The sequence below is a fragment of the Mustelus asterias genome, chromosome 17, assembly GCF_964213995.1.
Source record: "Mustelus asterias chromosome 17, sMusAst1.hap1.1, whole genome shotgun sequence".
Taxonomy (NCBI): domain Eukaryota; kingdom Metazoa; phylum Chordata; class Chondrichthyes; order Carcharhiniformes; family Triakidae; genus Mustelus; species Mustelus asterias.
The window spans coordinates 76766800-76781366 of record NC_135817.1 but is presented as its reverse complement, the minus strand read 5'-3'; the positions used below and the strand labels follow the sequence as shown (position 1 = coordinate 76781366).

The window sequence follows — 14567 nt, the reverse complement described above, 5'->3', positions numbered from 1 at the left end:
GAATAAGTCCAGGAAATTGCATTAAAATAACAGATCATGGTCATATTGTTTTCTAGTGTTCCCCTCCTCACTTATTCATTAATTAGTCATTTTGTTGGCACCAATTTCAATCAGCGGCAATGCCACTTTCATATCCTTTCTGCTTTGCTCTCTCTCTCCCCCCACCACCCACCGTTCACTATCTCAGTTGGGAAACAGTGGACCTGCAGTGTCTGCGAGAAGAAGTTTGTCACCGAGTACATGCTCTTCAAACACATACAACTGACCCACAAGAAGGTGGAGGCCCAGAACTGCCACCTGTGCGGCACCAAGGTTTCCACACGAGCTTCGATGAACAGGCACATGCGGCGCAAACACCCCGAGGTGAGAGGCGTTCCGGGACAGGCTGGCGGAGTGGGGCTCTGCTGATGGGGATGGCCGGCCCATTGCTGGAGAATGGGGAGGGAGTGAGGGTGCGGAGGGGGACGGGGAGGAGGGGGTGGAGCAGTGGGTTGGGGGTGGGGTGGGGGAGAGTGCAGTAGGGCCGGAAGCAGAGGGGTGGAAGCAGGAGACAGGAAGGAGTGGGGAGGGGGGGGTTGAAGTATGGGGCAGGACAAGTGGGGGAGAGATGGAAGCAGTGGGTTGTTGGGGGGGGGGGGAATGTGATAGGGGTGGAAGCAGGAGACAGGAAGGAGTGGGGGGGGGGGTTGAAGTATGGGGCAGGACGAGTGGGGGGGGGATGGAAGCAGTGGGTTGTTGGGGGGGGGGGAATGTGATAGGGGTGAAAGCAGGGGGCAGGGAGGGGTGGGAGGCGGGTGGGAGCAGAGAGAAGGGTATGGATACGTCAACATCCATATTGCAGGTTGTAGATTGCACATTGGTTAAAGGGACATTCCCCCCCCCGCCCCCACACCGTAACTTTGGTATTCACTCAGTGAAACATTGTGCCCATGACAGCATAGCCCAGTGACAATCCCATTGTGTAGCTGGGAAAAACGAGTAGAGCAAATACTCTGCGGAATAGCTGAACTCGCTGTGTATTTGGCCATAGCTTGACTGGATTCCGACTGATGCGTTACAGAAGCTTCCAGCCCACTACCATTGAGTACTCGTCCTTTGATATAGTGCAAGGGAGAAAGTCTGCTTCATTTTGAAATCAGATAAGCTGTAGTGGTCGGGATGAATTTGAAAGGTGAGATACCACAAACATTGAGTTTCTTCATTAGAACAGAGAAGGCCGAGAGGAAATCTAACAGATTTCTTCATGTGCAGGAACTCCTTTTGATACGATTGACACCAAGGGCAGCACCGTGGTTAGCACTGCCCCCTCACAGCGCCAGGGACACGGATTCGATTCCGGCCCCGAATGACTGTCAGTGCGGAGTCTGCACGTTCTCCCCGTGTCTGCGTGGGTTTCCTCCGGGTGTTCCTGTTTCCTCCCGCGCTCTAAAGATGTGCGGGTAAGGTGGATTGGCCATGCTAAATTGACCCTAGTGTCATGGGGATTAGCAGGGTAAATGTTTGGGGTTACGGGGAGATGGGGCCTGGGTGGGATTGTGGTCGGTACATTCTTGATGGGCCGAATGGCCTCCTCCTGTACTGTAGGGATTCTATGATTATAAATAGCAGCATAGAGTACAAAATCAAGGAAGTTTGATGAACTGGGGTTGGCAGCTAGTACCTATTTCTAAGGGTCAGAACCTTCAGGAATTGAACCAGCAGAAAGATTGCTGTTGTCCCCCTGTGCAGGCTGGATTTGAACACAGATCACAGCAATGAAATGATAACCACTTCACCACCGTTTCCCCCATATGCACTCAAGCTGTTGTTACCTTACAAATGGATTTCCCAATTTGACTTTCGGTAGAGAATTGGATAAATACTTGAAAAGGAAAGATTTGCAAGGCTGTGTCGAAAGAATTGGGGAGTGGTCAAAGAGCTGGTACAGGTAGGATGGGTTGAATGGACTCCTGTGCTGTGGCATTCTGAGTGTTGGAGCCATTGCTTATTGCCTGGCATGTATTTGTGAGGATTGGCCCTCTGCTGACATATCTTACCCTTTCTCGGTGCAGCAGGACATCAGCTTACATGAGAGCGAGTTAGCAGAAATGGACCAAGTGAAGATAGTGGAACGAGGACTAAGGAAAAAGTGGAAGACGGAAGAGGAGGAGATGGAGGAAGAGGAAGATGGGGATGAAGTGGAAGATGATGAATCAGCAACAGCTGCTGAAGAGGCCGCCATGTATACTTACACAGATAAAGAAACCGGCTTCACAGCAACTGTGGACGACGAGACAGATTCAGCAGTACAGAACATGAGTCAGGTCAGTGAGATACCATGGCAGAAACCAGGTCAGAATCCATCTGTGACAATCAGGGTATGCTGTGGTAGAGAGATCCCCTCTTTAAACAGGGTCCCTGAAGGAAAGACCCCCTATATAAACAGGATCTCTGAAGGAGAGATAACGCTTTAAACAGGGTCCCTGAAGGAGAGACACCCTCTTTAAACAGGGTCCCTGAAGGAGAGACCCCCCTCTTTAAACAGGGTCCCTGAAGGAGAGACCCCCCCTCTTTAAACAGGGTCCCTGAAGGAGAGACACCCTCTTTAAACAGGGTCCCTGAAGGAGAGACCCCCCTCTTTAAACAGGGTCCCTGAAGGAGAGACCCCCTCTTTAAACAAGGTCCCTGAAGGAGAGACCCCCTCGATAAACAGGGTCCCTGAAGGAGAGACCCCCTCTTTAAACAGGGTCCCTGAAGGAGGGACCCCCTCGATAAACAGGGTCCCTGAAGGAGAGACCCCCTCTTTAAACAGGGTCCCTGAAGGAGAGACCCCCTCGATAAACAGGATCCCTGAAGGAGAGACCCCCTCTTTAAACAGGGTCCCTGAAGGAGAGACCCCCTCGATAAACAGGATCCCTGAGGGAGAGACACCCTCTATAACCAAGTCCCTGATTTTTAAGCTAGTTTCCTGATGGAGGGACTTGCTCTTTAAACTGAGTTCCTGAGGGAAAGACTCTCTTTAAACTGGGACCCTAGATGGAGAGACTATCTCCTTAAATTGTGTTCCTGATGGAAAGACCGTGGGCAAAATTTTCCTGTCGCACCCCGCCACGGGAATCGTAGTGGGTGGGACAGAATATTCGGTGGAGCGCGCAATGGTCCATTGACCTCAGATGGGAATTTCTAGCCTTGGGCGAGCGTGGCTGGGAAATCCTGCCCTATCTCTTTAAAGAGGGATCCTGACAGAGAGACTCATTCTTTAAACTGTGTCCCGGATGGGGAGATACGCTTGTTAAATTGGCTACTTGATGGAGAGACTCCCTTGATACCCCAGTACTGCGGAAGTGCTGCACCATCAAAGGTGCTGTCTTTCGGATGAGACTTTAAAGGCCATGTTAGCACTGTCCATTGGGCATTAGATCCTATGACACTATTTTGAAGAAGTGCAGGGGGTGTTGTCCCTGGTGTCTTGGCTAATATTTATTAACGTCCTGGGGTTACCATTGACCAGAAACTGAACTGGACTAGCCATATAAATACATACTGTGGCTACAAAAACAGGTCAGAGGCTAGGAATCCTATGGCGAGTAGTTCATTTCCTGACTCCCCAAAGCCTGTCCATCACCTCCAAGGCATAAGTCAGGAATGTGATGGAATATTCTCCACTTGCCTGGATGAGTGCATTTCCAATAACACAAAGAAGCTTAAGATTATCTAGGACAAAGCAGCTTGCTTGATTGGCACCACAACCACAAACATACACTCTTTCCACCACTGATGCACAGTAGCAGCAGTGTGTATCATCTACAGGATGCACTACATGAGCTCACCAAGATCTTAGGCAACACCTTCCAAACCCACCATGACTACCATCCAGATGGACAGGGAGAGCAGAACAGATATCTGGGAACATCATTCCCTGGAGGTTCCCCTCCAAGGCACTCGCCATCTGACAGGAAATATCTTGCCATTCCTTCACTGCCACTGGGCCAAAATCCTGCAACTCCCTCCCCAACAGCACTGTGGGTGTACCCAAACCACAGGAACTGCGGCGGTTCAAGAAGGCAGCTCACCACTATCTTCTCAAGGGTAATCAGGGTTGGGCAATAAATGCCAGCGACGCCCATGTCCCATGAAAAAAAAATCATTAATCATTACATAAACAGATGATCTGGCCCTTGCCACATTGCTGTTCGTGGGAGCTTGCAAATTAGCTGCTGCGTTTCCTATATTCCAACGAAGACTTCAAAATTCTTTGTCTGTAAAGCACTTTAACAAGTCTCACAACACCAGGTTGAAGTCGGAACAGGTTTATTTGGAATCACGAGCTTTCGGAGCGCTGCTCCTTCATCAGGTGAGTGCTGATGAAGGAGCAGTGCTCCAAAAGCTCGTGATCCCAAATAAACCTGTTGGACTTTAACCTGGTGTCGTGAGACTTCTTAGTGTGTCCACCCCAGTCCAACCGGCATCTCCACATCATGTAAAGCACTTTGACGTGGATGGTGGTCGAGAAAAGCGCTATATGAATGCGAGATTTTCTCTTGTGCTCGACTAATTTTTTTTTTGTACTTTTCCAATTCAATCAAATCAAATCCAATTCAGAGTCTCAACAAGTTGAGACATTTCCGATCCAGGCTGAAAAGACAGGGCGAGCGACCAAATCACCCTGTCCTGGGCCTGATCTACATGAGCCAAGCTGATTGGAGGAGGGAAAGTAATATCTCCTCCAAGACTTGAGCTCATTTGCATCTTAGCCAAAAGGCCGAGATGCCACAAGCACTCTTGTGCTCGACTAATGGTAAAACAAAAAGACAAGATTTGTATTTATATATCGTCCTTCATGACTGACAATGTCCTAAAGCACTTTACAGCCCATCATTAAAGACATTATTGTGATGTAGGAAATGCAGCATTCTAGTTTCCTCATAGCAGTGAGATAATGACTAGATAATCATTTTTAGTGATGTCAGTTACTGGTTAAGTACTGGTCGGGACACCAGGAAGAACTATTCTTCTGTTGTGATCTTTTATGTCCATCCTTTGAATTTCCTACTGCAGGACCACACAGGAAAAGGTCTTCATTGACTGTAAAGCCCTTTCAGTAGTCTTGAAAGATGCCCTGTAAATGCACTTTCTTTCTTTCTGGTGTATAATTTGTGTTCATCACCATTCAATAAAAACATCTCACCATTTAAAAAAAATTTTTTTTTTTGTTTTGTTCCAGGTGGTTGTGACACTCGGAGATTCCAACGCTACCACAGCAACCAGCTCTGCCGGGCTTACAAACATTGCCGTCTCGCCCAATATCAGCACAGTGGCCGGCACCCACTTCACCAACCTCCAGCCCATCACCGTGACCAACTTGACGCTGCAGGACCGCCAGATGCAGCTCGACTCCATCCTGACGGTTAGCTTCGATTCTATCAGCGGCTCCACCGTGGTGCACAGCCGGCCCATGGAGATCCAGATCGAGGCCCAACCGGCGGCCACCCCGCAGGCCCACTCCCTGGCCCAATCCATGAACTTGACCACCTTCGTCAACTCCATCGCCCCGGTGGAGGGAGCGCTGGGCGAGCAGCAGCACACCATGACCTGGAGGGCCGTGCCGCAAGCGGCGGCGGATGGTACGCACCACATCCTGCAGGCTCAGCCGGCACCGACACCACAACAACAACAGCAGCAGCAGCAGCAGCAGCAGCCGCCATCGCAGCCACAGCAGCAGCAGCAAGTTCAGATTCAGGCGTCGCAACCCCAACAGGCCCAACAACAGATATACAACTATTAGAGGATTACCGCCCACTCCAACCACACACACACGAGTGAAGAGAATTGCCCCTCCCCCATCCACGTGATCAGAAACACCCAAAGCAAGGCCGACTGTGACTGACATTCAGCACCTTTACACGGGGAAGTGTAAAAGTCTTTGACACTTTGTCTTTGCGACAGTGCGCTTTGGGTTGGAGTCGATCTGCTCCTTCAGACTCTGCAGCATCAAAATCCCTTCCACCTTTACTCCACCCCACTCCGTAATTTCCCAGCCTGGGAGGTACATGTGTGAATGTGGCAGAAACCATGTCTTGAGTGTGATATTTAGCAGTTGAAAGTGAACGTTTTTTTATTAAATCCTAAAAAAAAACCAAACGGACTTTTGAAGTGCCAGATGAAATGTAGCTACGATTCTGTGACCACCTCATAACATGAGCCAGGAGAGGTTGGATCTGTGAGCGAGTCAGCGTAGCATCCCAACATCCAGCTCTGCCTCATTGCGGGGTGGTTTTGTCTTTCCCCTTGGTCTGTGTGATTTGCTTTACCTGCTCATTTACGCTGCGGGTGGAATCTTACCACCGTTTTTGAGGCGGAAAAATGTCGTAAAATCAGGCATAATGCGGCTAGCGCGAATGGCGCCCGCGTTCGCGCCTCTCGCGATTTTACGACACCCGGATTTCCGGTGTGGTCACCGGAAATGGGCGAGAGGCTGATTAATTTATTTTAAATTTATTTAAATAGTGTTTCGCATGTGTTTAGTGAGCCCGGCGCTCAATCGTCTGGGCTTGCTTGCCTTTATGGCCTCGCCGGGAGAGGTTCTCTCCGGCGAGGAAAACACCTGCTTCCCATGAACAGGGAACAGCCGTGTTGACCTCGCCGGTGAACCAGCGACCATTGAGCCCCCACCCGGGGAGGCCGGGGACAAAGGGAGGTGTCCTTTGGGCAGTGCCAGCCTGGCACCTTGGCACTGCCAGCCTGGCACCTGGACAATGCCCAGTGGGCATATTGACACCATCCACTGGGCAGTACCAGGGGGACGGGGCCTGTGGGGGCAGTGTCAGGGGGTGGGGCCAATGGGGTGGTGTGCCGGGGGCAAGGCCAATGGGGAGTGCCAGAGAGTGGGGCCAATGGGGGGTTGGGGACTGTGGGGGCGGGCCAATGGGAGATGAGGAGTCCCGTTGCCACTCTGCCTGTAGTCGCGGCGGGGGAGGGAGTCTAGGCGGCGGGAGCTGCATCTCAGGCCGCGGGACCCCGCAATTGCAGGGGATGGGGTTGCTAGTTGAGGCTGCCTGCAGGAGCAGAGGCCTGACCAGCTCTCTCTGTCTGTCAGACCCCTGCTGCTGCTAACGCGCATGTGCAGCATCTGAGGTCTGCACATGCGCGACACCTCCCTCTACAGGCTGGCTGGTGAATTAAGCCCTGCCCACAACCTCTCTGACTAGAAACTGACTAGCCCATCTTTTCAGAGACAGAGTGCATAAGACTGGGAGTGAAAACTTACCCGAAAAATGGATTTTCATGCTGGCTGGATCCTTAGGAAAATAATCTCGTAAAACTTCACTCTGTGTCTCTTTCTTATGCTGCAGTCTATATATTTTTTTAATGGGAATGATGTTTAAAACTAGCGCTCATTGGTTTAACATGACGTGCTAACACAAGTTGTGAGATAATACTGATCTGAAAACCTGGGGCTTTGCCTCTTCCACTATCTCTGATTCCACACATGCTCGCGCACAATGACATATAGATTGCTTTGTCTTCAGTTATTTTTCACTCCCTACGCAAAGGAGAATGAGGCAGAGACAGCTAAAAGTAAATCAGTTACTCAGTTATTTCTCGCGAAACAGCTACGATCTGTCAAACACTTCCGTTAAATTGAGGAAAATGTGTCATTCAACTGAAGGAAAACATTCAGCAGTAAGGTGTCTCCATTAAAAAACATTTGGCTGGTACATGAGTGTTCTACTTCTTGGGTTCGTTTGGAGAAAATGGCAGTTTTTTTGATAATCTTTTCATTGGGGCCCTACGTTGAAAGCAATGGTCTCCACTGGAGTTTAGTCCCATGGGTGCCAGCAACCATCTTGCATCTGATCCACGGGGCGGCACAGTGGCAGTTAGCACTGCTGCCTCCCAGCGCCAGGGACCTGGGTTCGGTTCCTGGCTTGGGTCACTGTCTGTGCGGAGTTTGCACATTCTCCCCGTGTCTCCGTGGGTTTCCTCCGGGTGCTCCGGTTTCCTCCCACAGTCCAAAGATGTGCGGGTTAGGTGGATTGGCCATGCAAAATTGCCCCTTTGTGTCAGTGGGACTAGCTAGGGTAAATGCATGGGGTTATGGGGATGGGGCCTGGGTGGGATTGTGGTCGGTACAGACTTGTTGGGCCGAATGGCCTCCTTCTACACTGTAGGGATTCTATGATGCAGTCATTATCTGACTGCTGTACAGAAATTGGTTGTTCCATTTCCTACATCCCAGTATTGTCTATATAGGTTACTTACTTGGCTGTAAAGTGCTTTCGGACTTCCTCAATCATGAAAGACATTATATAATTACAAGTCTAGTCTTTCTATTTTACCATCAGTCGAGCACAGGAGAAGGTTTTGCATTTATAAAGCACTTTTCCCGACCACCATCCATGTCAAAGTGCTTTACAGACAAAGGATTTTGTAGTCACAGTTGTGATGTAGGAGACGTAGCAGCCAATTTGTGCACAGCAAGCTCCCACAATCGGCAATGTGGCAATCACCAGATCATCTGTTTTTCCAATGTTGACTGATGGATAAATATTGGCCGGGACAATGGGGACAACCCCCTTCCCCTCTTCAAAATACTGTCATAGGATCTTATGTCCACATGACAGTGTTGGCAGCATTTTTAATGTCTCATCCTAAAAATGGCACCTCAGAGAGTGCAGCACTTCCACAGCACTGCACGCGATTGTCAACCTATTATTTTTTTGCTCAAGTGTTTTCAAGCATGGCATTTAACTCCAAACGTTTACTGCCCTTTTTCTTTTGAAGATTTTTCCTGACATCTGATCTAAATCTTGAACATAATTATTATTGCTAGGCCATTATCCTACTTTATTGTAAAGTAGTAGTTGGATAGCACAGTGGTTAGCACTGCTGCCTCACAGCGCCAGGGACCCGGGTTTGATTCCCGGCTTGGGTCACTGTCTGTGTGGAGTTTGAACATTGTCGCTCTATCTGCGTGGGTTTCCTCCGGGTGCTCCGGTTTCCTCCCACAGTCTGAAAGACGTGCTGATTAGGTGCATTGACCCGGAGTGTGGCAACTAGGGGAATTTCACAGTAACTTCATTGCAGTGTTAATGTAAGCCTTACTTGTGACTAATAAATTCATTAACTTTAACCTTCGTATTTTTGTCACCTAGCTAAGCCATTCAATATGTTATTTATTTCAGTGAAGCCCCCTTTCAAAACCGTCTTCTCTCCAGTTTATGGAGTATAACTATCCCTCGTTATTTATCCATTTTTCCTTTCATAATTAGTAAATGGTTTACAGCACAGGAGGAGGCCATTTGGCCTGCTGTGTCTCTGCTGTCTCTCCAAGGGAGCAATTCATAGAGCACCACTCCCACACCTTCTCCCCGTCACCATGCACATTCTTCCATTTCACAAACCAGTCCAATTCACCTCTGAATGCATCAATTTCAGGGTGGCCATGGCCGAGTGGTATTATCGCTCGACTATTGATCCAGAAACTCAGCTAATGTTCTGGGGACCCGGGTTCGAATCCCACCACAACAGATGGGGGAATTTGAAGTCAGTTTTTAAAAATCTGGAATTAGGAATCTACTCATGACCATGAAACCATTGTTGATTGTTGGAAAAACCCATCTGGTTCACTAATGTCCTTTAGGGAAGGAAATCTGCATCCATACCTGGTCTGGCCTACATGTGACTCCAGAGCTACAGCAATGTGGTTGACTCTCAACTGCCCTCAGGCAACTAGGGATGGGCAATAAATGTTGGCCAGCCAGCGATGCCCATGTCCCATGAATGAATAAAAGAAATTAATCTCCTTTCACCGCACTCTAGATCTTAACCATTCGCTGTCTGAAAAGGTTTTTCCTCATGTTGTCGTTGCTTCTTTTGCCACTTACCTTAAATCTATGCTCTCTTGTTCTTGATTCTTCCATCAATAGGGACAGTTTCTATCAATCTATCTTTGTCTAGATCTCTCAAAGAAAACAGTCCCAACTTCTCCATTCTAACTACCTTTAAATTCCTATCTTGTTGCTCTTCTTTGCACATTCCCCAGTGCCAAACTGTCGCGGATGAGACAATAAAAACAAAGGCTCTGCTTTCACAGATTTTGATTTATTATTGTCACATGTATTAGTATACAGTGAAAAGTATTGTTTCTTGCGCACTATACAGACAAAGAAGAAAAGGAGAGAGTGCAGTCTGCAGTGTTGCAGTCATAGCTAGGCTGTAGAGAAAGATCAACTTAATGCAAGGTGGGTCCTTTCAAAAGACTGATGGCAGCAGGGAAGAAGCTGTTCTTGAGTCAGTTGGTATGTGTCCTTCCACTGATGGAAGAAGGTGGAAGAGAGTATGTCAGGTTGTGTGGGGTCCTTAATTATGCTGGCTGCCTTTCTGAGGCAACGGGACATGTAGACAGTGTCAATGGATGGGGAGCTGATTTGAGTGATGGACTGGGCTTCGTTCACAACCCTTTGTAGTTCCTTGCGGTCTTGGACAGAGCAGGGGCCATACCAAGCTGTGATACAACCAGAAAGAATACTTTCTATTTTTGGTCACGAGGAGGTCGCCATCCCGACCCGACCCTCTCTGCACCGGGTGTCTGTAGATCAGGAGTGTGGGACTGAAGTGCAAACAAAACATCAATAAAAGGTTCTTTAGGAAAACAAAAAGGGAGTGCAGCCTCAGACACAAAACATAGACATGGTCCACGGTCTCCACAAGGCCACAGAAGGGGCACTCTTCGGAGCCCGTGAACCAGTGAATCCTACGGTTGTGCGGAACTGCTGCATGTATCACCCTCCACCCCAGGTCCCCGACGTAATTGGGGGAGATCCCTCCGTCGAGGGACCTCCACCGGGGACCCTGCACATCTTTGGACTGCAGGAGGAAACCGGAGCACCTGGAGGAAACCCACACAGACATGGGGAGAATGTACAAACTCCACATCGACAGTGATCCAAGGCGGGAATCGAACCGAGGTCCCTGGCGCTGTGAGGCAGCAGTGCTAACCACTGTGCCACCATGCCGCCCCCAATAAGGTCATTGATCTGAAATATTAACTCTATTTCTCGTTCCATAGATGTTGCTGCCTAACCTGTTGACTATTTCTATCATTTTTTTGGAATTGTTCACCTGTTTTGGTGATGTTATGTGTATATTTGAATATTTCAAAAAATAATTCTTTTTAAACCCTTTAAGTTTTGAAGAACACAATATATCCAAAGATGTCAAAAGAGAAAATGCTGGAAAATCTCAGCAGGTCTGGCAGCATCTGTAAGGAGTGAAAAGAGCTGGCGTTTTGAGTTCAGATCCTAAATGCACTCGTTCAAGTTTTTCAAAACGTATATCCAAAAATGTGTGGATTAGGTTGATTGGCCATGCTAAACTGCCCCTTAGTGTCAAGGGGACTAGCAGGTTAATGCATGGGGTTACCGGGATGGGGCCTGGGTGGGATTGTTGTCGGTCCATGATCGATGGATTGAATGGCATCCTTCTGCTCTGTGGGGAATTCTCTGATGTGGAGATGCCGGCGTTCGATTGCGGTGGGCACAGTAAGAAGTCTCACAACACCAGGGTAAAGTCCAACGGGTTTATTTGGAATCACGAGCTTTCGGAGCACTGCTCCTTTAGCAGGTGAGTGGAGGCTAGTTCACAAACATGGCATATATAGAAAACGACACAATTGCAAGATAATTACAGATTGGACTGTGAAGAATGGTTGGAATGCGAGTCTTTACAGGTAATCAGGTGTTAACAGGTACAACCAGGGCGCGTGGACAGAGGGATAATCACAGGTTAAAGAGGTGTGAATTGTCTCAAGCCAGTACAGATGGCTTCTAGAATATCCCTTGTGTGAGCTACAAGTCCTTATGCCCCCAACAAAGATGGCGACCTATCCTCATGCAGCCAATATAGAGCGTTCTCCTTTAGGCCCCCAACAAAGATGGCGACCTCTCCCTTATGCCCCGAATGAAGATGGCGATCTCAATGTTTAAAGAGGCCTCTCCACATCATAAAGAGGCCAGGCCATTGTGCGTGGCAGTGTCCAGCCTTGTCATTGGCCGCTCCCTCGCCGCTTCCACGTGTTCCTATTGGATGAAATGTTGGTGGTGTTGAACAAGCGCATTGGAGAGTGTTCGCGCATGCGTACTCTCTCTCGAGGCGATCTGGCCAATGGGCGCGGAGGGGCGGCTGGACGTCATTAAGGCGGCAAATGCGAGGGTGAGCAGCGGGCGCGCGGGGCGGATAGGAGCGGGGATAGCAGCGCGCCGAGGGGCTGAGCGGCTGGCCTTCAGGCACTGCAGCCCAGGGGTGGGGAGAGGCCGCGCGCAGCGGCTCCCGGGCGGCGGGGGCCGGGGGTTTCCCAGTTGCCATAGTGACGGGCTGTGAGGTGAGAGCGGCCCGGGCCTGGTGAGTGTCCGCCCTGGGAGAGGGCAAGACCGGGCTGGGGGAGACACCGGGCTGGGGGCACCTTCCAGTGACAGCTCCGTGGGCTGAGGATCTGGAGCCAATCGTTGATTTTAAAATCAGGGATCACAATTAGAGTTAATATTCAGGATCGCGAGCGGGTTTGGGGTCAGGGATCGCGAGTGGGTTTGGGGTCGCGAGTGGGTTTGGGGTCGGGGGTCGTGAGCGGGTTTGGGGTCGGGGATTGCGAGCGGGTTTGGGGTCGGGGGTCACGAGCGGGTTTGGGGTCGGGGGTCACGAGCGGGTTTGGGGTCGGGGGTCACGAGCGGGTTTGGGGTCGGGGGTCACAAGCAGGTCAGGGATCGCGAGCGGGTTTGGGGTCGGGGATCGGGGGGGTCACGCAGGGATGTAGGAGTGCAGGGTGGTGTAGGATCGGGGGGGGGGTCGTGCAGGGTGTTGGAGTGCGGGGGGGGGGGGCGCGTTGATTGGGGGGAGGGTTCGCGTGGGCTTGCAATTGGTTATGGTGCAGGGGTTTAGAATCTTGATCATTGCTGGTGATATTTAATAACCGGCTTTAATATCTCCACTATACAATGGCCTAATTATTGCCATGTTTAAATGTTATCATTATAGAATCCCTACAGTGCAAAAGGAAGCCATTCAGCCCATCGAGTCTGCACCGACTCTCCCCACAGAGCATTTTACCCAGGCCCTATTCCCGTAATCCCACATATTTGACCTGTATATTTTGGGACACTAAGGGACAATTTAGCATAGCTAGTCCACCTAACCTGCACTTGGGACTGTGGGAGGAAACTGGAGCACTTGGAGGAAACCCATGCAGACATGCAGAGCTCATTCACTGCACATTGTGAGGTGCTGTCCATTAGAGGAGATGTTCATCTGAGGACCCAACTGAATCACTAATTGATGCCGATATCATATATATTTTAGGATTCCAAGTCACTGTTTAGGAGAACTCTGTCCTTTAGTGCTGGAGCCAACATTCCATCTACAACCAACTGTACAGAAAGAAAGCTGATTAATATAAAGAACAAAGAAAATTACAGCACAGGAACAGGCCCTTCGGGCCTCCAAACCTGCACCGACCACGCTGCCCAACTAAACTAAAACCCCCTACTCTTCTGGGGACCATATCCCTCTATTCCCATCCTATTCATGTACTTGTCAAGACGCCTCTTAAAAGTCACTCGTAGCTGCTTCCACTACCTCCCCCAGCAGTGAGTTCCAGGCACCCACCACCCTCTGTGTAAAAACATGCCTCGTACATCTCCTTAAACCTTGCCCCTCGCACCTTCAACCTATGCCCCTCGTAATTGACTCTTCCATCCTGAAAAAAAACTTCTGACTATCCACTCTGTCCATGCCCCTCATAATCTTGTAGACTTCCACCAGGTCGCCCCTCAACCCCCGTCGCTCCAGTGAGAACAAACCAAGTTTCTCCAACCTCTCCTAATGCCTTCCATATCGGGTAACATCCTGGTAAATCTTTTCTGTACCTTGTCCAAAGCCTCCACATGCTTCTGCTAGTGTGGCGACCAGAGTTGTACGCTATATTCCAAGTGCGGCCTAATTAAGGTTCTATAAAGCTGCAAACATGACATGCCATCATATGTTTTTCATCTCGTGGCAGCTTGTGGGACGTTGCTGATGTGTTTGTCCACTTTACATCAAAACAAATTCATTGTATGAAGCACTTTGAGGCATTGTATCAAAATGAAAAATGATTGCATTTGTACTTGGAAGTGATCCTTTCTGGAATTTAATTTAATCCCCAGCTTGCCATTTTGCACGTTTTTCAATCCCAACAATATTGTATATTCGGTGCCGGAAATCCTTTCAGAATCTCTTAATACCAGTATTTGAAGCTTACCAGGCCTGTGCTGAATCTCTTCTAATATCATCCGAAGGCTCTTCCTGATTTCCCAGAAATGTACTACCTCCCGCAGACCCTAATTATCCGGCATCCTTAAACGACTTGCTTTTACTCCTTTCCTGCCGTTGTCAGAAAATATTCAATTGACAGGGCCAGATGCACTTTTGGATTTTGTGTCACAACAACGGGGGACGATGAGGGGCTACTCTTGCTCGCGCTTCTGTGGTTTCCTTTGCCATTTGAAAAATGTATTGATTTGGGAAAATCTTTTAATTTTTCCGTCTTTTACAGT

At 49.2% G+C, this 14567-nt stretch overlaps 1 protein-coding gene across 8 annotated transcripts in view; it reads left to right on the top strand.

Annotated features, from left to right (window-relative positions):
- The window catches only part of prdm15 (PR domain containing 15), a 77021-nt gene extending 69325 nt beyond the window's left edge, over positions 1-7696 (top strand). For all 8 annotated transcript variants that reach the window (XM_078233012.1, XM_078233009.1, XM_078233015.1 and 5 more), the window contains 3 exons: positions 188-363; positions 2052-2303; positions 5204-7696. In XM_078233012.1, coding sequence (XP_078089138.1) covers positions 188-363; positions 2052-2303; positions 5204-5764 — 989 coding nt within the window. In that variant the 3' untranslated portion in view covers positions 5765-7696. The remainder of the gene's footprint in view (positions 1-187; positions 364-2051; positions 2304-5203) is intronic.
- Positions 7697-14567: the final 6871 nt, after the last annotated feature.